Source organism: Ceratosolen solmsi, unplaced genomic scaffold, assembly GCF_000503995.2.
Source record: "Ceratosolen solmsi marchali unplaced genomic scaffold, CerSol_1.0 scaffold13, whole genome shotgun sequence".
Taxonomy (NCBI): Eukaryota; Metazoa; Arthropoda; class Insecta; order Hymenoptera; family Agaonidae; genus Ceratosolen; species Ceratosolen solmsi.
Genome location: NW_011948418.1, coordinates 10892189 through 10920048, shown reverse-complemented (window position 1 = coordinate 10920048; position 27860 = coordinate 10892189). Strand labels below are relative to the sequence as shown.

At 34.7% G+C, this 27860-nt stretch overlaps 4 protein-coding genes across 6 annotated transcripts; 3 read left to right on the top strand and 1 right to left on the bottom strand.

Annotated features, from left to right (window-relative positions):
- Positions 1 to 1554: 1554 nt before the first annotated feature.
- Positions 1555 to 26281, bottom strand: Plod (procollagen lysyl hydroxylase). The gene is given in 11 exon segments (XM_011497220.1): positions 1555 to 2058; positions 5198 to 5344; positions 6089 to 6193; positions 6537 to 6858; positions 16278 to 16505; positions 16959 to 17309; positions 17311 to 17398; positions 18091 to 18434; positions 19425 to 19662; positions 23830 to 24501; positions 25953 to 26281. Coding segments are annotated over 10 exon segments (2241 nt in total). The 5' UTR covers positions 23963 to 24501; positions 25953 to 26281; the 3' UTR covers positions 1555 to 1773.
- LOC105360326 (uncharacterized) lies at positions 7311 to 10000 on the top strand. 2 transcript variants are annotated; one of them, XM_011497215.1, is made up of 4 exons: positions 7311 to 7752; positions 8575 to 8780; positions 9200 to 9349; positions 9642 to 10000. In XM_011497215.1, the coding sequence occupies exons 1-4, from the start codon at positions 7641 to 7643 to the stop codon at positions 9798 to 9800; spliced, it is 627 nt and encodes a 208-aa protein (XP_011495517.1). In that variant the 5' UTR covers positions 7311 to 7640; the 3' UTR covers positions 9801 to 10000. The 2 variants fall into 2 exon arrangements, with proteins under 2 accessions (XP_011495517.1, XP_011495518.1); XM_011497216.1 differs by lacking the exon at positions 7311 to 7752 and adding an exon at positions 8391 to 8396.
- On the top strand, positions 12347 to 15546 carry LOC105360327 (WAP, Kazal, immunoglobulin, Kunitz and NTR domain-containing protein 2). Of its 2 annotated transcripts, XM_011497218.1 has the most exons (4): positions 12347 to 12725; positions 14359 to 14553; positions 15083 to 15232; positions 15325 to 15546. In XM_011497218.1, the coding sequence occupies exons 2-4, from the start codon at positions 14368 to 14370 to the stop codon at positions 15481 to 15483; spliced, it is 495 nt and encodes a 164-aa protein (XP_011495520.1). In that variant the 5' UTR covers positions 12347 to 12725; positions 14359 to 14367; the 3' UTR covers positions 15484 to 15546. The 2 variants fall into 2 exon arrangements, with proteins under 2 accessions (XP_011495520.1, XP_011495519.1); XM_011497217.1 differs by lacking the exon at positions 12347 to 12725 and having other exon boundaries at positions 14040 to 14553.
- A 243-nt stretch (positions 26282 to 26524) lies between the features above and the next one.
- LOC105360324 (rhomboid-related protein 4) lies at positions 26525 to 27860 on the top strand. Its single transcript, XM_011497214.1, has one exon. The coding sequence runs from the start codon at positions 26954 to 26956 to the stop codon at positions 27692 to 27694; it is 741 nt and encodes a 246-aa protein (XP_011495516.1). The 5' UTR covers positions 26525 to 26953; the 3' UTR covers positions 27695 to 27860.

The window sequence follows — 27860 nt, the reverse complement described above, 5'->3', positions numbered from 1 at the left end:
CATGTATAATATTTTGTATTTTATTGGATATTTGAATTATGAAAAATGCTTTCTTATTTATAACAAAGCCTAATGATATTTTATCAACAAATTACTTGATATAAAAAGCATTGTACATACTTAAAATGTCATCTCATAGTTTTCAACTTATATTTTGGTTGTTTAAAAAAAGTTTTTTTTTTTTTTTCTTTCTCTCAATTCTTCATGTTTCAGTTACCCCGAAGTAACACGCAATTCTCTTATCAATAGAAAAGTTTAGATTTATAAGATGAAAAATTATCGATAATACATACGATTTTTTCGTACAGTGTAATAATCGAGGAAACATTTAATTTAATATGGCGTATTTATTAAGCAGGTCGTTTTTGAATTTCAATACTTATAATAAAAAAAGTCTTAATCTTGTTATTAATCCTTAACGACCTATTTTTAACAAAATGCCTTGAACAAATGCTGATTTTACAGATTTCATAAATGGCTTGAATCACAAATTGAAATTGAATTACAAATGTAATTTTTATTACGAGCACCAAAACCATTGTGAAATTGTAAAAATTGTAAATTTTTTTTACAAAATTATTGTCCAATCGTATTTTCAATACAATGAAGTCCATTAATAATACAAACAACAATTTGCTATTCTATTGTTTTATTAAGAATTTTTTTGATCTTTTAAATTGATGGATTTTTTTTTTTTTTTTTTTTTTTTTTTTTTTTTTTTTTTTTTTATTAATATATTGGCAACAAGTAGCACCAATTTTGATTATTATACTTGAGGATTACATTATTTATTTATCAATAAACTGAAGTATTTGTTTAAAGCTAGCTTATATTATCGGTGACAATTAGTTTGAATTAATCTAGTAACACTCAAATAGTCCTATAACATTCAAATTCGTTAAAGCAAGAAATTATTTAATTAAAAATTATTGCTTTATCGTGTAATTAAAAAAATTGTCCCTATTTTAAATTAATAAACTACATTATTAAAAGATAATAATTAATAAGCTACATGTAACTGTTGAATTTTTTAATTAAAAAAAAAAAAAGAATTCGCTGATATCTAACGGAGATCTGCTTAAGAGAAAAAAAAGGAAGAAGAAGAATAATGGAGATATATATTTGTAATTATACCTAGGCTTTCGTGATTCATAATGTTCATTTAATGCCAGAAAAAGTAGACAATTAGCTTTTCCTTATCATAATAAATGCAGTTCGTATTTATTAATGTTTATATTTTTGGTAAGATAAAGTATTTTTATGCGTTAATAAAAAGTAAAAAAAAAAAAAAAAAACAAAAAAAAGCACGGATATCCCAGTTACATTGGAAAAGTTTAAGAAATTATTTATCGAATATATAATTATTCACTGAAAAGAATAAGAAAAATGCTTAATGAACAACCTCGATTAATTTATAAAAATGTGAGCTTTGTTCGATGTTCGATATACATATACATTCTTAAGACATTAGCACTGCCAAGAAAAATATCATTCAAATATCTACTATCCGCATTTTAAAATTATTCTCCTTTTCAGAACGACGCGTTAATTATATTAAAAATTATATGGAAAAGACGAGCTTATTACGATAAAAAATCACCACATATTTTATAAAGTGATTTTTAGGCAGTGATTCCATTACCCGAAATTTAAATCCAGACGTAAAATATTCAACAAGACAGACAAATTTTCGAGCTCGCGCATTATAATGCTGAAATTCTATTTAGAGCCTGGAATAAGGACATCCTGGGAGGATTTCAAAGCGCATTAAGCTCAAGGGTCTACGAAGGAGATCATAATGTAACGGGTGCCCCTGGTGACCTTGAGGCCTTCGTGATAGTGAGTCAATCTTCCCGGGTGCATGAGCATCCAGCCGGGCTTGGTGTCCGTGACCGAGCAGTTATAGCGAATAAATCGGCAGCCGCCGCCCTCGTAGTCCTCGCCGACCTTGTTCAAGGCGATGTTGATCGTGAAGGTGGAGCTGTCGTGGTGCGGTTTGAGGCTCGGTTGCTCGTCGGGTCGGTAGCGGACGACGAAGTTCATTAGGGAACGCGGTGGCTGCGAATTAGTACAAATAATCAGAGTTTAATACCTGCAGGTTTACAATTAATTACCAGTCTACGCGATCCTCCACCTTAACTAACTTTTATCGTCAGATTATTTCTCATTGCAAGCGATAGTGCAAAATCGGTAATTTTATATTGATAGTCTCGTCGAGGAGCATAAATGGAATTATAGAATAAATTTCATAAATGGAAGCATAAAAATTACTCTTTTATTATGTATGAAAATGAATAAAATGTAGCATGAAATTGAAAGAATTGACGATGAAACATAAGGAATAAAAATATGAATAATAAATTTCTAATTGAAGATATTGTTGCGTAATTTACATTGAGAAGATTGATTGACTTTTACACGAATGACTGACGTTAAGTAAGCTTACATTCGATTATTCGAGCCAAAAAATCTTTATACATAAACCATTATCCAGATTTAATATCTAACCATTTCGTTTAAAGTAATGTGTTTGCAATGTGCGTGCATTTAAATTTTACAATAATATAAGTACTTTGTTATAATATAATCCCCTGTCTATCTATCAAAATTGTAGATAGAAATAATCAATGACTGTTTGTCATTAATCAAAAACAATCAAAATGTATATAAATAATACTTTTGAAATAAGCTTTTCAAAACACAAATTACTGTGAAAATAGAAATTTTTAAGTAATCGGTGTTTCAACAAATTGAACGATTATGTAAATATATATATACACACACAACATGCGTTATTTACTATTTATTAAAGTTAGAGAATACTCATTATGTTATAAATAAAGAATTAGTTTGATTAAATTATCCATGTACAAAGACACAACATTGTTAATTTAATTTTATTTCAATTATTTTATTAAACTTTTGAATTATATTATAACATTGTGGTTCATTTATAATAAAAAACTTTCAAAATTTTTCATCGAATACAGATAATTGGACATCAATGAATAATATTTGTTCATTTGTACATTTGTTCATCAATGAATAATATTTGTTTCAATTTTATAATTTATTTTTATAATTATATTTTTAACACAAAAATAATTATGATAACATTTAACGATTAAAAACTATTATTAAACGCTTATTAATAGTGTAAATAAATGGAATTCGAAAGTGTGTTATTATAATTTCTTACGAAAATTCTTGTAATACGAAAGAATTATTTATTTATTTTTTTTTTTTTTTTTTTTTTTTTTTTTTTTTTTGTAAAAGATAAAATAAATATTTAAATGCAATGAATATTGTATGAGATATCGTTATTTGTAATAAATTAATAAGTGTGAAGTAAAAGTACTTTCAATTTATATGTATTAATTTACTAATCTTTATATGAAAGAGAATGTTATCTTTTATTACAAGCATATTCCTTGAATTTATTGGAAGATTTTTAAATTTTGAGTCAATATTTTATGTGAGTATAAATATGATAATAAAAGGAACGATGTTTTATGTTTTGTGGAGGAAGACTCGATAAAGAGGCACATCCATTAATGTACTCGGCTCGCAGTCGAAGCGAGATCCTTCGTTTTCCCTTCGTCGCAATTTTGTTATCGAGTCGTCCTCATATCATAATTATAGCGTCGAATGAAATGGCCCTGCTTACGTTGTGTAGGTGATAGTAATACATTATACATTGTGCATAGATTTAGTGCTGGTCAATTGAAAAGGATCGATCGCCGTATAAATAATTGCAATGTGTGATTAGTTGGTAGAATAAATTTGAATCGAAGGGAATTTCAAATTAGATGCAACATTAATTAAATAAAAATTTTCATAACTCACACCTTTATTTATACGAACATTTTTATCATTTTTGTTTTTTTGTTTTTTTGTTTTCATTCCCTCTAAGCTTTTGCCAATTTACCGTAAAGTCATATTGTGCTAATGCCGCGTGCTTGAAAACCAAATTACCACTACTAATTTTCAATAATTACCATAATTGCCATAATGCGTGACCTTGTAGCAATGTAATTTCCTTTACAAAAATTAAATATACAAAGGGAAGAAATATTTAACGATGAATTCTTCTTTACCATTTAATAACCACTGATGTATACACTGTATATGCGGATGCACATGTATGTGTATCGTTTTTTTCTTAATATATATTAATATTGTGCAGGCATTAAGAGTATATAAATTATTTATTTATTCATTCGACGTTAAAATAGGACGTAGATTGTAATTGATAAAAACAAGACAATTAATCGTAAAAATTGACTGAAAATATAAATTTGAAGGATACGTGGAAATGGAAAATAGTAATAATTTATTGATATTCAATCAAATTCAATTGCAAATGAAACGGCAATCGCTTGCAAAAGATTCGGTAAAGTTAAAGTTGCCAAATGCCTGGATAGTTTGGTGTTAATGGATAAAGTCAGCGTAACGAGAGAGTAATTCCGAAAGTAAAATAATATTATATCGTCTAGTGTCAAGTACACATTTAGAATTACGTATATGCATCGACTGACGTGTGGAGCGGTATTCGCGTCGAAAAGCTTTTATTGAATCCCGAAAAGTCGAATTATACAAAATGCTTAGCTACTTAAGAATCAAACGAATGAACGGCAAAGGAAATCGATTATAAATTTTTTTTATTTTTTTTTTTTTTTTTTTTTTTTTTTTTTTTTTATAATTACAAATGAACGTCAATGGCTTTGGATTAGTATAAAATGACGCTTATCTGGTCAATTGTGTATTATGAGTTGGATAATGATGCAGAAATGGGCAAATTGGCGAGTAGAGGGACTAGATGTTAAAAATATTAAGAAAGTAGAAAATAATATCAAGTGAGGCAAGTATATTATTGTATGAAAAAGATCCTATCAATAAATATTTCTACCCCGTATTGTATATTTAATGTATCGTTTAACAAAATAATTCTCATAATCAATCGAGCCTTTTACATTACGCTTACGTAGTCGTAATATCCCGTGAAAACATCTCGCTGTAATGGATGCACATAGACTCTAAGAAATTCAAGCCAGGACTCGTCGAGACCTACTTGTGTCATATGTATGTCGCGCGTCGGTACAGCTTCGTAGCCATTTTCGAGCCGCGGGTCCTATAAACCAGGGGCAAAAAGAAAAAACGGGGATAAGTCATGCTGGTTTCAAAAAATACATCTTACGTCATGAAAGTAGCCGAGAAAGACGAGCTCCTGGAGCGGTCGAACGTAATTTCGCAGCACGAAGAGCCAGTGGGAATCAAGGCCAACCTGGTTCATATGTATGTCCCGTGTTGGCACATTCTCATAGCCATCGGACAGCCTTGGATCCTGTTTTTGTTTTTTTTTTTTTTCAAAATTTCCAGATTTTTTTGGTAAAGGTCGATTATGGACGTCCGAACGTCGCTGTTTCAATCGATCCGAATTTTTATGCGTCGTTCGCAATAGATTTTTATTCGTTCGATGACTTTGTTAAAATGACTGATTATTAATATTAGCTTACATGATCATAGCAATTTTTTTTTTCAATACAATAATTATACAATGACATTGTTGTATTTCATTACTTTTTCATCTCTTGAAATCATAACGTGAAAAAGAAATAAAAAGCAAACGGAAGTTCGGAATGACTATTGCCGTCGCCTTACTTATTAATTATTTCACAAATGTTTGATGAAAAGTAGTAGTCGATAATTGTAATCATTGTTACAAAGCTAAATTGTTAACGATCAAAAATTTGCAAACGATTAAAAAGATGAATGGATAAAAAATTACAATCTCGTTAACGAGATATTGTTATAATCCGTAAAAAAAAAAAGAAAGAAAAAGAAAAAAAAAAAGAAAGAAATGCTTTTTTCACATAGAGAAAAAGTCTTACTAAAAAATGATAATTTAAAAATTTTCTATAATTAAAAAAATTTGGTGATATTTATCAAGAGCATTGATTTCCTTGGATCCTGTTTTTGTTTTATTTTTTTTTTATTTTATTTTATTTTTTTTTTTTTTTTTTTTTTTTGATCGATTGAGAGGTCATTGAGTGAAAAACAAATTTATTTAAGATTTCGATTTACTTACGTAATTTGAGCCGTCCGACCATTTTCCATAAGTCTCCATAATATCGACAAAATCCTTACAGAATCTCTCCGTGAAAATTGGAAACCAGTAGACATCTGGACAAGGCTAAAGAGTCGCTTAAATTTTAGAAATGAAATCGTAAATTCAGATCGAATATATAATGTCGAGCCCAAGCATTTTGAAAAAATATGCATTTTTGAAGCTTTATTAAAGCATTATTCGCTCATCAATCCATCCGCTTTCACGGATATGGCATTATTCAATGTTTTGCTCCCACTCCACTGGTACGCATCCATTGTTATCATTATTTATTATTATTTTTCATTGCGCCTGCGAGTGCCGCTTTCAAGCTCGCGCGGGCACAACGCGCGTTAGGCAGTTTGAAATTTTCCCAAACTCTGGGAGTTTCGACATTTGGAATTGGCCGAAAGGCAAGATGGACTCTTACCTGAATGGGGACGCTCTTTGGCTTGAAATTCTCGGAGTAGTTTACGTGTATATATCTCCTTTCCCAATCCAATTTATTATCGAAGAGCTGGTACAAGTCGGGATTCGTGAGTGACGTGTTGAAATGATCGAGGGTCACGAGATGGCCAAAGTCCAGCCGATTGGTAACGTACATGAAAATGTCCCTGCGTCGATTGGCGTAAGCAAACGCCATGTCCGGGTCAAGGTCGGCTTCCTCGTACGAAGGTCTCGTGGCTTTGTTGATTAGGAGGCTGGCGTTCACCAGGTAGCAGCTGCTGATGAATGGCACGTTCCAGAGGCCTCTAACAGATCACGAGAGACAGTTGTTTTACGCGCGCCATTTTCTCATTTCGACGTCGGATTTTCTTAGCCACATAATTTTTTCAATTATATGAGAGAATAATAAAAAAAAAAAAACAATTTTTCCTAGTGTCTATAACGAGTCTATAACGAGACCATGAACTAGTAAGCTACGACCATGATAATTGACAATTGATTTTTCACAATTGATAACGCATCCTTTCGATGTCATCGTTTGCGTACTTTTAGTCTCTAAAAGTCTGGATTAAGTTAGTAAACGAGCGTCTTCGAGCAAAATTCTCGTTGAGGAATTCAGATCAAGATACACATTAACAAATATCCTTTGCTGATACTAGCGGAAATTAGTGCCAAGCACTTATTTGCCATTGACATGTAAAGAAAGAAATTGAAGGCCCACCGTGTGTGTCCGGGATGAGATGGAGGAGGAGGAGGAGGAGGGAGTAGGTGGGGCGAGAGGGTGTTAGTGGGGCTTAGGAGAGCGAAAGCAGCGTTAGTCGACGAGGAGCGTAGTGGCCCTCGATGGAAGCCAGAGGTCATCGCTTAAAGCGCGCGAGGGTTTCGGTTACTTTGCGCCGCGTCGTCATCGAGCGCGTTAGAGGCAATCGGTCGCGCATAATTATCCAATTGAGTGCCGTAACTTTATCTCTATCGCTCTCCCCATTAGCCCGATGGTGGCGTTCCCCGCCTCGCCGATGGCATTTCCTACGCGTCTTGCTTGCTCTTTTCCTTTTTGTTCCTGCGCGGGGGCACGACTGCCCAGGGGATGTTGGCCGAGGCTCAGTCGCGCTTGCCCCGCGAGACCGAGTACGCGTGGGCTCGACGACGTTGTCCGCCTCCCGGGAGATTATACCTAAGGGATTACGAGTGTGCGCTCGGTGCGTAAGTGTGCTCGTTGATCATCGGTTCACCTGGTGGTTGTCTAATGCTCGACGGCGAGTTGATTTTTGCCCCGGTCAACCTATCACCGTCGCCCTAATCTATCCCGTTAAATGCGCGTGCGGCGTACGTCGTGCGGATTTTCATTCGTCCGTCTTGCCGCAAGAGGATAATTGCGCGTTGTTGCCGATTGAGATCCGATACATCGATCTCCCCACTATTTTATTAAACTCGTTAGTGGCGTTTGGGGTGCCTCGATATTACGTAGTCGTCGTCAATCACGTAGTTTCTCCGTCTAGTCGCTGTGTAGCGTCAATAAACACGCGCGACACTTTGTTGGAATTTGCAATGATTTTGTAATAAGAATCGAAGGCATTGGAAAGCTTCCGATTGGATATCGTGATGATTTTGTGCTGCTCGTAATAGATAGATCTTAGCCATACAGGCGTAGTAATGATAATCGTCGAGTCAGTGTGGGGGGAGCACATTGAGAGATGCATCGTTCGTTGTGGTAGACAAAAGTTTGGCAGTTAAGTAACTGAATCAGCAGAAGCTACTTACAAGCTGACTGACTGTTCGAGTCGCGACATTGAATGGAACAACGAAATTAATGAAATAAGGGGCGAATCCGAATTAGAAAAAGGTAAAGTTTTCGAAAGGTTACGCGTTGCCAAAAGTTTGGTCAAAAATCAACGGCGGTTGATCTATTCGTGGAGAAGCTACTGGGGCTAGAATACGAGAGTCGACGAAACGTTTAATAGAGAGAAGCTACCAGGCTAGTCGGACTGTTGTTTTTTCAACGTCATGTTTCTCGCTTCAAGGTCAAATGAAGAGGAGCTACTATTGGCCGGTACTATTGCTGCTGGCGGGTATGGCGTTGGTCCTGGTAACGAGCGAGGCGGCTAAGGGCGGAGGTGGTGGTCGTGGTCGAGGCAGAGGTGGTCGGGGACGGGTCTACGGATCGCGCATACCGATACTTATACCAAATCGCAATCCTGGCGCTATAAACTACTACGAGAATAAGGACGTAAGTCTCATTGAGGTCGTGGCATTTTATAAGCTTCAAGAGGTCAGGTCTTGGTACGGCTGCCATTTCCTATGAAAAAAAAAAAAAAAAAAAATAAAAAAAATTTAATGAATAATGCGCTATTTACATTATTAAACGGATTCGTTTATTTATCCTTTCAACGAAACTTTATTCAAATATACGTTGATAGCTATGCACTTATGACTTTTAATTCATCCATCACTCGTAAGATAAATTGTAACGAATCAAAATATCAGGATATAAACTATTATTATTAATGACCATTATGAAGTTCATTTATTTTGATACTACTCTCTCACGAGATTACGTTCAATTATTTTAGTAGCTTCAAAAGGGCTTGACTAACCGAAACAAAACGCTTTTCATTATGATATTAAATGACATTAATGTCCCTTTAGGGTGCGAAAATAACAAAAGCATCACATTTCGAATTGGATTACATGCTTGGAAGAAAAATTACATTTTTTTGCATGGCTACTGGGATTCCCAGACCGGAAATCACGTGGTTCAAGGATGGGGTCGAGCTTTATCACCATAAGTTTTTCCAGGTAATGCTATTTAAATATCAGTTTAACGAGCAAGTATTTTATAATGATCTTGCATATTTCGGATAAACCTAAATAAATAATTAAATAAATAAACAAAGTGTATAGATTTGTTAAGGCAATATGTATTATATTTATATCTATAATTTACTGACATTGCACCAAGATGTATTAATTTAATAAAAAATATCATTCGATCGCATTCGGTACTCGATACCTCGATCGTAAATACGATGAATTTACGATAATCGAGATTAAAGAGATAATTAAGAAGGAAAATGTAATTTGAGTGCAGGTGCATGAGTGGCCCATCGGTAACGACACCATGAAATCAAAAATGGAAATTGATCCGGCAACTCAAAAGGATGCTGGATATTACGAGTGCCAAGCGGATAATCAGTACGCTGTAGATCGTCGTGGATTTCGGACAGATTATGTTATGATTTCGTATTAGATCTAATTGACTTTTATGCGTCCCAACCCAGCGACACACTTTCATTAAATCTTTTATTCCGTTCAACAATTTAGTCATATCTTCTCTAAATGTCTTGGAGTATAATAATAATTAGTTGCCCGAATACAACCGAGTGTATTTTCAAATGTACTTAGGTTAGATTAAAGTGGCCGAATTTTTTCACGTGACAAAGTATATTTACAAATTGACAATGACTTTTCATGCAATAAGAGCATAATCTATTTAACCGTAGGCTTACACTCATTTTAATAGATTTTCAGTGAAAGTTTAGTCAAAGAAATTTAGAGAATACACACTCAATTATTTGTAGTTGATCATTAAAAAAAAGTCCGTTTACAATTTATAAATGTGTCTGTGTGTGCGCATATATATATATATATATATATACTTGCATTTTGCATTTTGCATTTTAATTATTAGTAGCGTCGATTATTATAAAATTTTATTTATGTAAAAATTATATATAAAGCTTTTATAAACATAAAAACTTCTCAATAAGCTAATAAATAAAATTTTTATATTCAATTATTCTGCATAATGGTTGAGTTTTTCACCATCATTTCAATAAGGTTGACAATACACTCCAAGAAATTTTTAGAATATACAAGACTGTGATTACTGATCGATAATTTCAATGCTTAATTAGAGCAAGAAATAGAGTAATCGAATGATGTAAACAATTATTCATTTTTATTTAATTTTATAGCGAAATAATTTTAATATTTTTTTTTTTTTTTTTTTTTTTTTTTTTAGAATTATATAAAAAAATGTGTAGATTTTCGAATTAAATTCTTGTGCCAAACCTAAAAAAATACATTATCAAACCATGCAAAAAGTAATACAGTAATTATTATTCTTCCAATTACACGTTCATTTAGAATTTAGTAGACAACATTTTTTACCGATTTTTATTTCTTCATTTTATTATGAATTAATGTGAATTAATGCATTCAATAATTGTACGCAAATGTTTTTGAATGATTAAATATACGAAATTTTTAGATTCGAATGAAAATATTGTTGAGCGTCAAGTTTATCGACTCATTATTCACCACTGATATGCATTTTTTTCTCCTAAAATGCCTAAAACTACTTATTTCGTAAGCAATAATGGGCTATTGAAATGTTTGAATAGTGTAAGAAATTAATAACAATGTATGTTAAATATATATGTTGAGAAGAAATTTTCTCCAACTCTATACGAATGCGAATAATTGACTTGGGAGATAATTATTCTATAATTAAAATTTGAATTTCAAATATTTCCTAATACACTCTTTTTTTACACAAATTTTGAAAAATGTGTATTTTAATATATTTAAACATATTGTATATTTATTATTGCACTTTTGTTTTTTTTTTTCAATATAAAGTAAAATATTACAAGGAGACAAAACTATTATGGACGATGTACTAATGCTATGATATTTTCTAATTTTAGATGAAAATAGAATTTATAAGTATTGCCATTTGTACGCTATGCAAGATTTTTCTATGCAAGATGAAGAAATTTGTGGTATATGACAATTGTCAATCGTATAATATTAGACTTAGTAGGTAAATATATATATATATATATATATATATATATAAACATAAGATTCGTTCTTCACTTCATTATGTACAAATAAGTAATATTCAAATCATTGTGAGCACGAGAATTTGTCAGGTGGTAATTATTCCATGTAATGTAACATCTATAAAGGCATTTACGCGTATGTGTATACGTTCTTTAATACTTTTTTAATTACGTTATTTAATAATAATAGATAATGTTTGTAAATACGATTAAATTGCATAGTATATTAAGATGAGTTTTTTATATTGAAATATAGTATACCGACTGTCCACTTTAAATCTTTAAATCCGAAAATTAATATGTTCAAGGGGCTAATTCGTTTATTACTGTAAATTGAAATATTAATTAATTTTGTTTTATTTTTACTTCTTAGCATCTCATTTCTGCCCTTTATATTTAGAGTTACTTTACTCAACCGAATTTAATTAAAATAATTTCTTCTTATACATTGAGGCAATTCATATTTTAAACGAATATAATGTTTTTCATTAATAAATTAATTGTTTAACTGAAAAGATATACATTTTAATTTAAGGATACGAAATATTTGATAGATACAGAAAAAGTATCCATTATTGTACTATTATTATTATTATTATTACTATTACTATTATTATTATTGTGCTTTTTATTATTGATTTGTCTATAATAAGATGGTGAATAAAATAATTATTGACTACGCAGGTGTGATAGATGGTTAATAAATATCAATTTGAAGATACGTTTTGTTTTTGTAAGAGAATTTCAATAGATGGAATAGAAAAAAGTATAATTGTAAAATTGTGTATTATTTCTCCATTCTAGTCTCTCTCTCTCTCTCTCTCTCTCTCTCTCTCTCTCTCTCTCGTTCTCTATGTATATATATATATATATATATATATATAATTATTTAAATATATATTATATATACTATATGTATATATAATAACTCTTCAACTTTGTCGCTCTTTCTCAATGCGAGTTCAAATCCTACGATCATTAAATAACTTTGAGTACGGAGTGAAGTTTCCACTCCATAAGTGTGGGTCAGGTTCATTGGGCGCACAATTGCCCTCGTCCATATTACGGATATGCAAGCACTCGTCGATGCAGGCGGTCATAGGACAGCGGCGTGCATTATATTACTTAGAGTTGCAAGGTTCTCTCTGTCTCTATTTCTCTATAACTTCGTCGCGCGTAATAGATAGGCCAGGACTATTAGGGGAGTAGCGGCTAGACGACGGGAGCCATCAGTTACAGTGGAGTTACAGTGGAGTTCCGTGTCGTTGATGATACTGTGGAAGCGTCGATAGTACATCACCAATACTCGCACGTTAAATACACAAGTAAGCCGCTATCAATACTTTGGTGCGTGCGATGTCCATTGCTTATTATCGAGCCTGGCGACAGGTAATGGATTTGTGTGGCCCATTTCCACGGGATCGGGAGATGCCAGTGTTCGTCGGTAGTTTAAGTGATTGACGAACAGTACAGTGCCTTTCACGATCATTCGCACGAATTTTATCTTCTTTTTCTCAATCGAACTCCCAATCATTTGAGCATTCGCCTATCTCGTTACTTCACCATATTATAATTCAAATACTTTTCAATACTGCGATTCTCCGTTTTTATTGAACGAAGCGATCCAATAAAAAACAAAAAAAAACAAAACAACAAAAAACAAACAAAAACATAAATCGTAAAGAAAATATTGCACGAGATCCATTTAAATGTCCATTTATCGATACTGATATTCGGCTCTAAAGATTACGAAAATTCGTCCAAGGAACAAGAATAACAAAGACAAAGAGCTGACTTTGGAGAGAAACATAATTGACACGAAGGGAATTAGAGTTTTGAATAATCCCTAAGCTTGTTGAATTTTTTTCAATTCGAATTAACTATTTAAAATAAAAATCCTCATAGAACACTGTAATATAAGAAAGTGCGGCAAGCTCGAAAGTAAGTAAGTTATTAGTTTTGAAATGACAAGTGTAATGTTAAACGAATGAAAATGAAAATCAGTGATAATAGTGGCAATAATAATAATAATAATTATGGAAGCGTATTCGAATGTTCTATAAATTAAGTTATGCTTTAATGAATTGTTAGCATTTCATGAGCATAGTTGCTTTTATGTTAGTGAACCGGTTAAACTTGGAATACATTTGCATTACTTTAACATTTGTATTTACATCTTAATTGGTTTAAAAGTGTAATATAAACGTGTCGAGATAGAATAATAAAAAGACTTATGCATAATAAAGATGTTGCGGTACATTTGTTTTATACTGCTTTTATTTATTTATTTATTATTGTTTTTTTTTTTTTTTTAATTGAAACTTATGAAGTATTAGACTTATAAATAACTAACTTATGAAGGCTAATCATTGTTATAATTATCATAAATGTAAATGCATTGTTATCACATAACGAAGAATATTATGAAACCATATATATATAATCATAATTGATAAGAATATGTAAGCATTGCACATATCGGATTGGAGATAAAAAAAAAAAGTGATTTAATTTTTACTTTAATATCGTTGTTATTATTTTTATTTATATATTTATTTATTTATTTTTGTTTTGTCTTGATAATTTAAAGCTACGACATGCCATTGATTGGATTAATATTTATTTATTTAATACGGTAATTAGGTAATCGCTGAGGCAGTGATTCAAATGGATACGAACTCAATTATGTTTCCTTAATGCCAACATGTCAATAATTCACAAATATTTATTTCTCAAATGAAGGAAATAGATTGTAAATTATCGATGTATTAAATGATTATTTTAACGAGGTTTTTCTTTTTAAGGTAATCACGCGTGCTCTTGTTAATCTTAAACAACTATCAAGTCCTCGTACTTTCTTCCATTATTTTTTCTTAACATGAAATTACAATGAATTATTTTTCGTGCCATTAGATTTATGTGTTTGGTTGTAATAAATGTGCACAGTTGCCCTTGCAGGAGTATAAAATGTCAGAACGAAGGATGATGGCTTGTTTGATGATCATGGGACTGCTGATGCTGTTCTGCTGTCATGAGATTTTTGCCAGACGAGGTAGGGCTAGGAGTAGGAGCAAGTCGAGGGTGCAAATCGGCCTACCTATCACTGGAAAATATCGCGATCCCGAAAGTGACCAATACTACAATAATCAGCACGTAAGCATTGGGCGTGATTATCACGTTCGTTTTGCGCAAGCAAGCCTTAAGGCTCTTTTATCCATTTCTCTTTCTAATTCTCACGCTAATAGATTAAAATCTTCAATTTCACATTATAGACCTATTGTATTTGTCTTTAATAGTCTACTAATACACGATACTCTCCTTAATAGCGGCGCAATACTTCACAAAAGCTTAAAAATGTATTGTAAGATATATTCCAAACGAGACTGCGCTTAACATTTGAATATTTATATTAAAACGTAATTAACTATCGTCGGTAAAAGGTTATTTAAAATAAATAAAGCGCATCCTTCTACATCTTCTCATCTGGAATTACAATTTTCTTGCTGCGGCCAAATCTCAAATCTCTCCTTATTCCTTCCTTTCTCCCAAATGAAAAGAAAAATGGAAAAGAAAAAGCAACGTATCGAGCCGAACTGTGAAAAGAGCGAGGCTGCGAGGCTGCGAGGCCGATCGAATCGTTGATTATCAGATCTAATTTCAATTATTTGTAATAATGCCACAGGGGGCCAAAATTTTACTAGCTTCGCACTTTGATTTGGAGTACGTTCTTGGCCACAAGATAGCTTTCCTGTGCGTCGCCCGAGGTACCCCCCGACCCCACATCACCTGGTACAAAGACGGCAACGAAATATACACCCACCTATACTTGCACGTACGTGTCAACGCTCCACTTTCTTTTGCTTAAGCGACCGAATAAGTCGCGACGAGAAGCGATAATTCACGAGCAATTGCAATTGCTTTAAGGTGCACGAGTGGCAGATGGGCAAGGATAAGGTAAAATCGAAGCTCGAAATCGATCCAGCGACGCAAATGGACGCCGGCGTTTACGAATGCACAGCCGATAATATGTACAGTATCGACCGGAGATCCTTCAAGACTGACTTCTCCATTGCCTTCGATTAACCCTTACATTGCATAGATTTATAACGATCAAACATCTTATTGCAAAAAGGCTCTCTCTCTCTCTCTCTCTCTCTAACTCTCTAACTCTATCTCTATCTCTATCTCTATATATATCTCTCTCTCTCTCTCTCTGTCTTTGTTACGTCATTTATTTGTATTGTTTGAAGCTCAACTGTATCTTTCGATTTGCTCAATGAAAACCAATATCTGTTGTAATAGAATGATGGCAGAATAATTTGATCAACTGCATTTCACTTATTTGGTTATTTCGATTTTAATTTATACGTATATATTTACTTATTGAAAGAAAAAAAAAACTAAAAAAAATTTAATAAATGGCACTTGTGAATATTTACGAAGATTATTCTATTTTGTTTCTTGAGAAGAGACGTCGCCGACATAGCTTTACCAGCGGATTTTTGAAATTATCATGCGACTTTGTATTTGAATTTAAGTTGACAGGAATTGGTGGAACTGACCTTTTTCTCGACTTTACGGACTTGAAGATATTTTTATTTTTGTTTTATTTTATTTAAAAATTGCCTCCTCCAAGTCTTGCTGGACAAATCGCTTTAATATATATAATATTAAAAAAAATATTTTTAAATAAAAAAGCAATAGATTACAAGCTACCAATAAATGATAATTAGCTCTTGTACAACATTAAGCTGAGCTTGCAAGCAGTTTATGTATAATTTGCGATGTTCTAAGTAAACTCGACCACTCGTCGTAACAAACATCCTAATTATTTCGACCGAGTGCGGAATAACGATTCCCGTTAACAAATATATTACCTTCTTTCGTTGTGAATGATTTCCATGTAGTCGGTGCTGCGCGCGTAAAATCCATCGTCGGTTATGGCGCCCCAGAAGTTACTCCATGCTTTGTGTGGTCTGACCAATAATGGCGCCACGATTCCCCGCTGCTGTTCCACTAAGAGCTTGAACGTGTTATGATTGTCGAGGTGTGCCTCCGAATCAATGGAAACGTAGCCGGAACACTTGATAGAGAGGCAATAGTCTCTGGGCAAATTAATTAATTCTTCGTTAATTAGCCGTTTAAGAAAATAATTTGGGTAGTTTGGTGGCGGATATCATCGGCAATTACGACGATCGATTTAGTGTTAATTAATGCTCATTCGTTAATTTATACACGAGAAAACTTTTTTCTTTTTATCAGCTGGATGCCGTTTGGCTGCTAAAGACTTTGTTAATTAAATAACCGAATACCATAAGATTCGTATACGAAGCAAGCATAGATTTCAATTCCTAGTTGGTATGCGAAAAATACAGAAAATCACACGATCAATGTATATTTATATAAAAAGAGCTATCTGTTGATTAATGATTTAGAATAAAAAAAAAAACAAAAAACAAAAAAAAAAACAAAAAAAAAAGCAAAAAACAAAACAAAAAAAAAACAAAAAAAAACAATAAATAAATAAATAAATAAATAAGCAAAAGTTGGAGCATTACATGGCCAAATTGCGGGCCGAGACCTCGTCAATCTCGTCCTCTGGTCTAATCTGCTTAAAACCCTTATACTCCCGCCCGTTCTCCTCGATGAAACTTTGCATAAATTCATCGTGGTACTGCACGCCATTATGCACAAAGAGATGAAGTCGCCGCTTCGGATAAACTTGATTCAAAATATTCTGCAAGAATTCCTCGAGGAAAGCCGTGGGCTTCTCGATGAATACGGCAACGAGGAGCTTAGGGAACTTGTTGGGCTCGAGATCGTTGCTCAGCTCGATCGTCCTGTCCCAGCAGCCGAGGCAACCCTCCTCGAGACTCCAAGATTGGGCCACGTAATTTCCCAATGCTCCCTCCGTTACCGTGCACTATTAACGGCACTGTGTTGTAAGCCGTGTTTTGTATGTAGGCGTCGTTACCCTTGAACCGCAGCTCGATGTCGTCTAAAAATTATCGATATCGTCGATGCCGTGACGCAAGCGTCTCGATTTAATAATCTTAGAGCTAAGTACATCAAGACATTGTAATATTTGACGATTAAGGGAATTTTGATTCCGAGCACTTTGCCGACAAATTGTTGATTAATCGTCGAGTTTTTCGTTCGCGTGCTCGATCCTTTCATTCTAATAAACGAGTAAAGAATATTTCTGCGTCCGCGATTAATTTACTCTACCGCATAATGCGCATAGAGTACGCTTTGGCCGTAATTCGTAATCATCGTGAGTGATGGATGATGTTCCGTTTCCATTACAACAACAACAACAACAATCTTATATCGTTTCGATTAACCGTAGTATCTCTATTAATTTCGCGTGCACGGAGCTTGGAGCTCCGAGTTCTTTGGATTACAAATTATTAACGCGTGCACAATGTGAAATTGAAATGATTTAGAATAATAGTTGTAGGACGTGACGTGTGCGTTGTCTGTACAATGTTTAGTAATTTGGTAAAAATGATTTTCGTTTCATCGTGGCTTGAGCGTGAAACGTTGAAATTAATATGAATTAATCAATTGTTCATTGTTTTTAATGCTATCACAATAATGGTAATTCAATAGTCGCCGAGGGCGTACAATAAGTTTAGCAAAATAATCGTCAAATATTCTCGGATAGTAAATAGTCAAGTCGACACTTACACACAGCACCGTTGAGATTTTGAAAGATTTCAGATTTGTGATCGAGCTTGATCTTGTGCTTCTCCCTCAGCTCGGCGTTAAGATATATCTTTGTGTAAAACATTTGGTCGTCGTCAGTGTCCTCGATTGATTCGGTAAATAAAATGTCATAAATGTCGGAGGCATATCCAATGAAAGCTCCCGAGTTAAGATATCGTAGGCCGCGCTTCACCTCGGGATACAAAGAGGCGAGTGACTTGTCCGGCCAACAAAACTCCTCCGCGGAAAATAGTACACGCGTGTCCTCCCATTCCTTAAACTTGCGAATTATATTGTCGAGCGGTGACAAAAATATCACGTCGTAGCTAAATAGAAAAATACACGAGGAATTATAATGGAGGTGATATCTTTGTACATGAGATGCGCTAGCGAGTGTCGTTGAGTTATCGTCAGGTTAATCCGAGAGATAAGGAAGAGCAGTCGCTCGCGAAAGTGTCAGACATGTTGTATGGTCGATATGGGCTAGCAAACTACCATTACAAATAATTAAATTCTATTTGACGGATTCGCAATCCGTCCTCAAATATTAATAAGTCGAATATTCGTCACAATTGTGATGAATGCATCGGGAATCAAAATCAGTTCAGCATTTTATATTGGCATGAGGATTATAACGAAACGTTATAAAATCCGTATGAAATTTATAAATTTCGTCGCGTGATTATAAAGGCGCGAAGATTATCGGTAACAAAAATATAAGAGAAAGTCTTAGTAATGAACGGGAGTTCGTTATAACGTTTATCATAAGGATAATGAAAATCAGGCCATTAAATTACGTTTACGAAGCGCCGTCCATCCAAAATTCAATTAACAGCCAATTAACGAGAGACGGAAATGCTGATCGTGTAGTAATTCTTAGCGGTTCCCTATTATTATTATTATTATTATTTTTCACGCATAATCGTAATTTATTAACCGCAATTATAGCTGTCAATCATCGTGGCTAAGATTTCAAGGAGATGTGTCTTGGGTTGAAATAGGGAGGGCGAGGAAGACGGGGTGACGGTGAGAGAGGGAGAGGGGGGGGGGAGGAGACGATCGCCACGGTGAAGTCGATTAGACGGAATAAGATGAATAACTCTGTAACCGTATCCTGGTAATGGGATCAGAATGGGATCAGAATGGGATCAGAATGGGATCAGAATGAGATCGGAATGAGATCGGAATGAGATTAGAATGGGATCGGAAGGGGATCGGAATGGGATCGGAATACCGTGCGACTCGTGCATCGAGCAAGTACTTGGTCAGCAGTCTCGATAAACGGAAAGTGAGTCTTGTCCGAACGAGAAGCTCACCTATCCGTGAATATGACGATACTGTTAGGTTTGTGGGCGAGGGAGTTTTCCGCAAATGCCGCCTTCAACAAGTTGATTTTGTGACCACCGCCTGCGTAACGTTTGACGTCTCCTCCGCGCCAAGCCTCACCCAAGCCCAGCACCTGGACGCGATCCTTGAAACCGTAAACCTCGACCGAGTCGGCGTAGCGGCGGAAGCCGTCCGTCTCGTTTGTCGCAACCGTGAATACGTAGACATCTGCAACAGGAATGAGGGGACGTCATGCTTGAAATATGATTGCTAGGAATAATACGTGCCGAGCTGCCCAGTCAACTACAATTCAGAATTACAATTCAGACGCTCAATCTGAACCCAATTCTCGCCGTAGCACGGCCTTTTTATTGAATGTAATGATACAAGTTATTTCGTACAAGCAATTATGATTTAATGGCTTTAAAGTGGTTGTGTAAGCGTATTATAAAGTGCCATTTCGCAATGGATATTTTCTTTTCTCAGCTGGCATAAGTCATGTTTAATGGCGCTTGGCCAACGATGATATCGACCCCAACCATTTCATTCATAATTCCTACGATTTATGAACAAATATCTACGACACTATAATGCACGTCGACTTTTTCTCGCCCCTTAATTCTTATCCGATACGATACTTACTGTACGAGGCTAATTAACTATCCACCATATCAACTATTAATCGGAAATTTATGGGAGGAAATAGCCATACCTCGTCTTTTTTTTTTTATTATCAATTCTTTTTCTCTATTATTATTATTATTATTATTATTATTATTATTATTATTATTTTTACACAGATATATTGACTTGAAGAATAATTACGTTTAAGGCAGCATACACGAAGATAGAAATATATATTGTCATTAATATTATTCCATTAGCGGAATCGTTGGACTCGCTCGCTAATTTTTTTCAAACATTTATATATATATATATATAAATACATTTTAACCTCATATTTTTGGATGATTAATGGTACTTTGAAGTTCTCCTACAGATGCATATTTACAGATACATATTTCTTGTCTTCCTCGTCATTACTTATGATATAAATAGCCACGCGTCGTTGATTTGAAGTTAGCGGCGTTAATTAAAGACATATTACGTATATTGAGCAACTTTGCTTGGCACAATCGAGTCGTGTATCGCGCCAATCAATGATTATCAATAGATCCCGAGAAGCTATAGGACTTTACTGTTTTTATGAAATTTCCACGCTCGGGAGCCTATCATCGATCATCGGAGAATGGGATCGTTGAATCATAGTCGTGCAACATTTGCGACGAGCAGCGCTCGATATTAATGACGATTGAATAGACAAGACGAGCATGCACAACAAATACTACGAGCGCTTAAATTAGCGATTAAATATTCTTCGATAAAGCCGCTGCCCTCGAATAACAAGGGAAAGCACTGAAAGCGACAGGCGGCAACCTCGCTAAGACAAGGACGAGACTCCAGCGTCGGCCGACCGATCCAACGACAACCAACGATGCCATTTGCTTATTGCATTGGCCTGCAGCATTGGCCTGCTCGCAAAAGCCTCCTCTCCATGGAATGGAATTAGCGAAGCGATGGTGGAGTCGTTTCGCCCTGTAGACGAGCGGGCATAGAAAATCGATATTAAAACAAGTCGCGAGGCGACCGAGAGGTGCCGAGAGGCTCGAGTCACGAGCGCTCGTCATAGTCTTAAAATACGCGGCGAGAAAAAGGAGCGCCGCCTCGCGCCTACAAAGCGGAAAAGTTGGCGGCGCGTTGCCGCCCCCGGCGGCTCTTCGTCTCGGAGGCGTATGCGTGCCCGTTTGGACCGTCCTCGTAAGAATCCGTTGCGCGGCCCGAACGACGCCCAACGGGGACACGCGAGGCGACGACACCCGACCCGATCTTCCTCGTCCGCTGGAGCATGGGGCCGACACCGATTATGCCACGTCGCTTTCGTTTTATCACCGCCCGCTGGTGTTGGGATTACTTTCGGTTGATGGCCGGATGCTGCAAAGATGGCTAAGGCGAGGACCGTCGCGACGACGATTAGCCGATGGTGTCGGGCCTCAAGCGTGCACCTCTACTCTCTACTTTTCCTGGGATTACGTAAACGTGTTACGCGAACAATTTAAAAACAATAATAAGAATAGAACCAAAATGAAAAGGAATAAGAAGAAAAAAGTGAGATAACGGTCTATATGACGGGGATAAAGGAACAAAGAGAACAAAGAACGACAAGCGATGGTGAAAATTAGTTTATCGATGAAACGTGAATTGAAAGATCCGGGGAAGTGTGATCGTTTACAACTAAACTCTCTAATAGGCGTCCCAATAATTCCCATTATTAATACTTTAATATGGACAATTACGAATATTGGCATTTGAAGTATTTAGGCCATTGGTTGATTTAGGTTTCATCGATCGCTAATTAATTTGCATAGCGCTGAATAAGTTATCGAGCTCGAGGTCGAGTCAGGTCGTTTTCAACATAGACGAAGACGCGCTATGAGAAAAACACAAAGCCGCTCTTTGGCGATTATTTAACAAAATTGTCAAAACTATATAATATTCAGAACAATATTTTCGTTATTATCAATTATCATGTCGTAGGTCAATTATTATTAATTGACGTTCGGTAGCGCTTAGCGCATATTTTCCGTCAAAGTAGTACTCGCAAATCTTGTTTTGTAAATTTATGAGACCGTGATGAGGCTTAATTTAAATATTTTTATTAATGTCTCGGTGTAATTTAATTGGCAACTTGAAATTATGAAATCATTATTAAATGCACTGGTGAACCATAAACTAATAACACATTCTTATTTCTTTTTAACATAATTATGATTGCCGGATGTAATTGAAATTACCGATACTCGTTAATGGTTGATTTGTAGTAATGTAAACAACTTATGTTATTAATCGCAAGGTTGTATTAGGCGAACAAAAATTACACAAATCATCACGGGTCTGACAGATAATACGAGCACAATAATTTTAACGATGGGAGATAAAAAATTTTTTTATTATTAATTTTTAACAATGGTTTTTTCTCTTCTTCTTTGCTTTTTGTTTTTATTATTTCGAGTACGTGGATTGCATTGGAAACATACAGCACTCGATAAAGTCTTTTATAATTATCACATGAACATGGTGATTGTTTGTTATTGGTTTTGTGAAAATTGTTTTTTTACAACAAACTAAAGAATCCCTCTTCAAAATCCTTGCTGTTATTGGTTAAAATTTCGACCGACAAATACGTAGTTAAAAATATTTTGCTCCACTATTCCCCATGAAAAATTCTATTGAATCAAATTTCTCTTTATAAAACCGACATAAAAGACATTGTTTAAAAATTGCATGCATATGAAAATTTAATAAAATATATAACCATACAATACGCTCTTTATCCAGATTAACATTTATTTATTTCTTGTCTCTCGTTTTTTTTTTCTTCCAGTTATACGTTATTCTGACGTATGAATTTGATATGCGTTAATATTAGATTTTTGGCTAAGGCGAATAATAGGAGAGGGAAATAATAATATACGAGTGGTTTGTCACGCAAGCATGCAGCAGCTGAATATAATTGAAAAAAAAAAAAAAAAAAATCTTTTTGATCCTAATATAGAATGACTTTTATCTGTTAGATTTTTTTTTTTTTTTTTTTTTTGCTCACTAAATATCATCTTTACGAATAATGGCAGTGATATTTGAAATACCAATCTCAGCTTTAAATTTTGACATAAACAATAAAGCAATAATAACAATCTCATGCTAAGGTTAGTATTAAATGGCTTTATGAACGAAAGAAGTAAATTCGTTAAGGTTATTAGTTTTATTTTTGTCGAGTCTTCCGACATTTAAACGTATTAATTGCGTCAGTTTATTGAAGCATCCTGTATAGCTTTTTTTTTCTCAACTCTTCATAACCAAAGAGCTTTAAAACACAACTATCACACGTATTTTATATAAACAAATAATTGCTCTTATGTGACTTCCCATGCTTGCAAATAATTATTTATCACATAACGCGCAATACCAAAACAATTCGAAACTCTTATGCCAATCAAGAACTTTCGCCGTGCGATATCCATGATTTTTACTTTACACACGGAGAAATAATCGATCGAGGCTGCCGAACTTTAAAGCTTAATATAGTCAAATGCTCGTGACACTCGTTCGTCTACTAGTCGAGCACGTGAAATCATTGTGAAAAAAGCTCGCGCGTTTTATATCATAAGCAGGCCATGCGCGCGTAACGGCGAATCCCAAATAACACAGAATAAAACCGGCAAAAGCTTCTCGCAAAAGTGCAGGGGGACAAAGACGCGTAGGACTGGCGAGGACTCGGCTACCAGGAGGAGGCATGCAAGCGTAAGCACTCGCACTGAGTCGGTCTGTGAGCTTTACCATTGACCCCGTCGTATATCAAGTCGTTGTGCGCTAAGATGACGAAGACGAACATCGGGATGAGCAACATGGAACAGCCGCTGCCGCTCCAAGTCCGAGAGCGTCGCACGTTGGCGTAAGGACCCGTGAACATCCTGGGGCCGATCTCGACTGGCGGCACTGGCGGCAGACACGCGGCTGCTCGCAATGGTCGCGATCCCCGGCCGGGATCCAAGGGGGTGGGGGGCGATGCACACGGCGCTTCCGACTCTCTCGGGATGGCTGATGCAAAGGCGCGCCAACGGCGGAGCTTTCCGAGTCTGCGGGCAAAGTAGATCAGTGGCCCTTACTTTCGAGTGTACCGAACTTTGTGGAACTTATGCTACCTCTCGTTGCCGCGTTACCAATCCACATTCCCTCCGCGGCTCGCGATATTGCCGAGACTGTGCCCGCGCAGCAAATGCTTGGGACGCGTCGCGAGGGTCACTGGCCGATCATTTGGTCACTTGGTGATCGATGCCGGGCATCATCGGCTTCGGTCACGCAACGCGCTCAACTCGCATTCGTTTTGGCGTGTCGAACGCGACGTTAGGAGCAACGTAATTTGGGATCGTAAACCAACGTACATTGGGAGCAACGTAAAAATACTCTAGTAGGATCTGCCGTATTCCAGGAGATTTGAAAATGTCTTATCTGAAAGTGGAGGAGGTGAGAGGAGGAGATGGACGATTGAAAAAAAAAAAATAATAAATAAATAAAAACTGTTGTAACAACGTGCCGAACGAGGGATAACAAACAGCCTATGTATAAGTAGAGCTCTGCTTTCTTTTTTTTTTCACGTGCGATGTAATAGATGTCGGACTGCATGATGGTGGAACGACAAATTTACGAATCTATTTAACGTTATTTATTTATTTGTAATTATTGCCAATGAAAACTCAGCATCATACGCTTATCGATAAAATAGTGCACTGCTTGTTGAATACAATAGCCGAGAATTAGCTAATAGCAAGATGGATAACCGTTTCCTAAATCGGTGAAACTTTATTTTTTAATACGTGAAATAATTCGTGAATAAATTGGGAATTACAGTATTTGTACGAGCCATGCATAATACGAAATCACAACTTGAATTATAATTTGCTTGACAATTGTTACAGCTCGTTTTACATATGTAACTGCTGACTGAACTTTGTGCGAAGGGAAACACACATAAAAGCACATATAAAGAAAATATAACGAATGAAAAATGTCTGAATTATTAAAATTCTGAATATTAATACACAATAGTATAGTCGAAAATTGATGAAATAGGCACGGAAGAGTGATCGATAATTAATTTACTGTTTCGTAATAATTACCCACGATTAAGCAAAATTTTTGCTAATTTTCAAATATAATTTAAAGCTTATCGTTGGAAAATTTGGTTTTACGTAACATTTAAATGCCAAAAAATATCGACTAAATGCTCAAACATACTTATAGTAATTTCTGATTACTAATAATTGAATAATTTCTAAAATTATTAAGCACTCTGCAATTATTATTCACAGTATCTATTACAATAAAATAAAATCAACAAAAACAACACTTTTGTAAAATACTTTGTAACAAGATTTTTTTTTTTTTTTTTATATTATTTTTAGGACAGAAAATGCATGGCTTTTACACATTTTTTCATTACAGAAAATTAATCTTTATAACTTCATTAATTAAAATAAAACTGCACAAAATTTTTCAATACTGTATATAGTATAGCAATACTGTATATAATTCGCATACAACTTTAATTTGTGTATTAGTAGTAGTAGTAGTAGTTGTAGTAGTAGTAGTAGTAGTAGTAGTAGTAGTAGTAGCAGTAGCAGTAACAGTAGTAGTAGTAGTAGTAGTAGTTATATTATTATTCTTATTAATAATATTGTTGGTATTTCGGTTATTATTAATTATTATTATCTTTTAAAATTAAACAAATAAGCATATAACAAATTTCAATAATAATTGCTACAGATTAGTATGGTGTTAGAAATAAATTTGTAATATTTATGACATCATAATAATGTTTATGGTGTCATAGAAATTACGAGGTTAGGTTACCAATACTCTAAAAATTAGCGTAAATTTTGTCGAGAAATTTTGAAACCTACTAGGGCAACTACTCGTTAAAACAATCGAAATTCATCTTTCAAACTTCATCTTTTATGAGACTTGGGCTACTACTTATGAAAGAGTAAACAAAGTCTTTTATCACCCCAAACCGGCTGTAATATCACGTCATTTCGTAGAATTCATCACTTATTCACAATTTATGTCTTTTAATGGAGCTTCGTCTCAACCTTATCAATGCACCGAATTTTGAGATACGCTTTAAATTGTTTGAATAACTTTATTCTTTATGCAATTGCACGAGAATAATGTGTAACAAAGTACAAAGTAAGTCGAAGCATCACTGATCAAAGCTACGTCACGTAAAACTCGAGTCGCAGCTAACTGATTAACTGCGCAAGCGCGCAACTACATAAGGCCGCACCTACAATAGCAACATATATATATATATATATATATATATATATACATACATGCGTATATATATATATACATGTGTATACATTGTAAGATAATAATCAAAATTACGAATGAGCGTATAACGAGCTTTATTGCCTATTATGACAAAAGATGATTAATTTATTGTAATAAAAGATGATTATAAATATTTTAGATATAAAATAACAATTGACTATGGACATGTATATCTAAACTATTTCAAAGGTAATCCAATTATTTTTAGTACTTTTATGGTAAGTCGTATCTCCTAACTCGAACTTTTGTAACATTCGGTTGAATACCTGGCGTTCCTTAATCTATAGTAAACAAATTTTTAACCAAAAATAAGATGCTTCCACGTGCCAGTAAGTCTAATGGACACGTCAGATGATAGAAAAATTGAGTGTCACGGATAATATTAATTTTTATCGGATGTTCAAAAGAAAGGCGATTATAATTTTGTGATCGTAGTGTTGAACGTGCTTGTTTTCATATATTTTTTAATACTTTAAAATAAAAATTTGTATGATCTACAAAAGGAAAAGTGAGGGGAGCAAGTTTCAAAGTTTCTTGTCTATATAAGCGGAAATCGTAATAAGTCATTATGCGGCCAAGCCAAAGACGACAACCGGGTTTGCAGTATGGACTGATTCTGCTGGCATCGCAGGCCTTAAATTTTGGAATTAATAAAATTCCACCGGCCACATTAGCTGGAATCCTCCTTCAAAGCCTCCTTTATGCAGGAATGATCAAAGTCCCATGGAACGCAGAGGATGTTTGTATATCGGCATTCAAAATATTTAAAAAGAAAGATTGGCGTTCCTTTGTCGTTTCTAACTTTGAACATGGATCGGACATGCATCTTTATTATAATATGGTATCGTTTCTTTTGAAAGGTTCATATCTTGAATCCATGTATGGAACGATAAATTTTGTAATTCTTGTTAGTATTATATCAATGGGATGTAGTGGTATGTACGTTTTCTTGGGATACGCACTTACAGAAATTACAGAAGACTATACCTATTATACCACTTGTGCTATTGGCTTCTCGGCTGTTCTATTTGCTTTGAAGGTTATTGTTATCTGCGAAGAACGAGACAGATCCCACGATATTGGAGGCTTCAAAGTGCCAAGTAAATTTGCAGTTTGGACAGAACTTATACTTATACATCTTTTAGTGCCAAACTCGTCGTTTGTTGGACATTTTGCTGGTATTTTAATTGGTTGTTTTTACTGTTACACATTCATTGGGGAAGCTATTGACAGTAAAATACCAATATTCAGTGGACAACCAATAATTCACGAAGAACAATTTTATCGACGACGTATACTTTGTTTTTAAACAAAATTTCAAAGCTATTTTATTGACAATCTGTACAAACATTATATATTTATGAAAGAGGGAGAGAAAGAGTAAATTTTATACCAAAAGCACTTGAACATTTGCATATTCGGTGTTATTACTGTGATGAAGATTAATGTATAAAATGGGGATGTAAAAAAAATAA

What these genes read in the sequence shown, in the direction of transcription:
- LOC105360326 (XM_011497215.1), top strand. Translation starts at nt 7,641, where the DNA reads ATGTTGGCCGAGGCTCAGTCGCGCTTGCCCCGCGAGACCGAGTACGCG. An exon ending in GGATTACGAGTGTGCGCTCG is followed by an intron (nt 7,753 to 8,574) that starts GTGCGTAAGTGT and finishes TCTCGCTTCAAG; the next exon opens with GTCAAATGAAGAGGAGCTAC. An exon ending in ATCACCATAAGTTTTTCCAG is followed by an intron (nt 9,350 to 9,641) that starts GTAATGCTATTT and finishes ATTTGAGTGCAG; the next exon opens with GTGCATGAGTGGCCCATCGG.
- LOC105360327 (XM_011497218.1), top strand. Translation starts at nt 14,368, where the DNA reads ATGTCAGAACGAAGGATGATGGCTTGTTTGATGATCATGGGACTGCTG. An exon ending in AATACTACAATAATCAGCAC is followed by an intron (nt 14,554 to 15,082) that starts GTAAGCATTGGG and finishes ATAATGCCACAG; the next exon opens with GGGGCCAAAATTTTACTAGC. An exon ending in ACACCCACCTATACTTGCAC is followed by an intron (nt 15,233 to 15,324) that starts GTACGTGTCAAC and finishes AATTGCTTTAAG; the next exon opens with GTGCACGAGTGGCAGATGGG.
- LOC105360324 (XM_011497214.1), top strand. Translation starts at nt 26,954, where the DNA reads ATGCGGCCAAGCCAAAGACGACAACCGGGTTTGCAGTATGGACTGATT.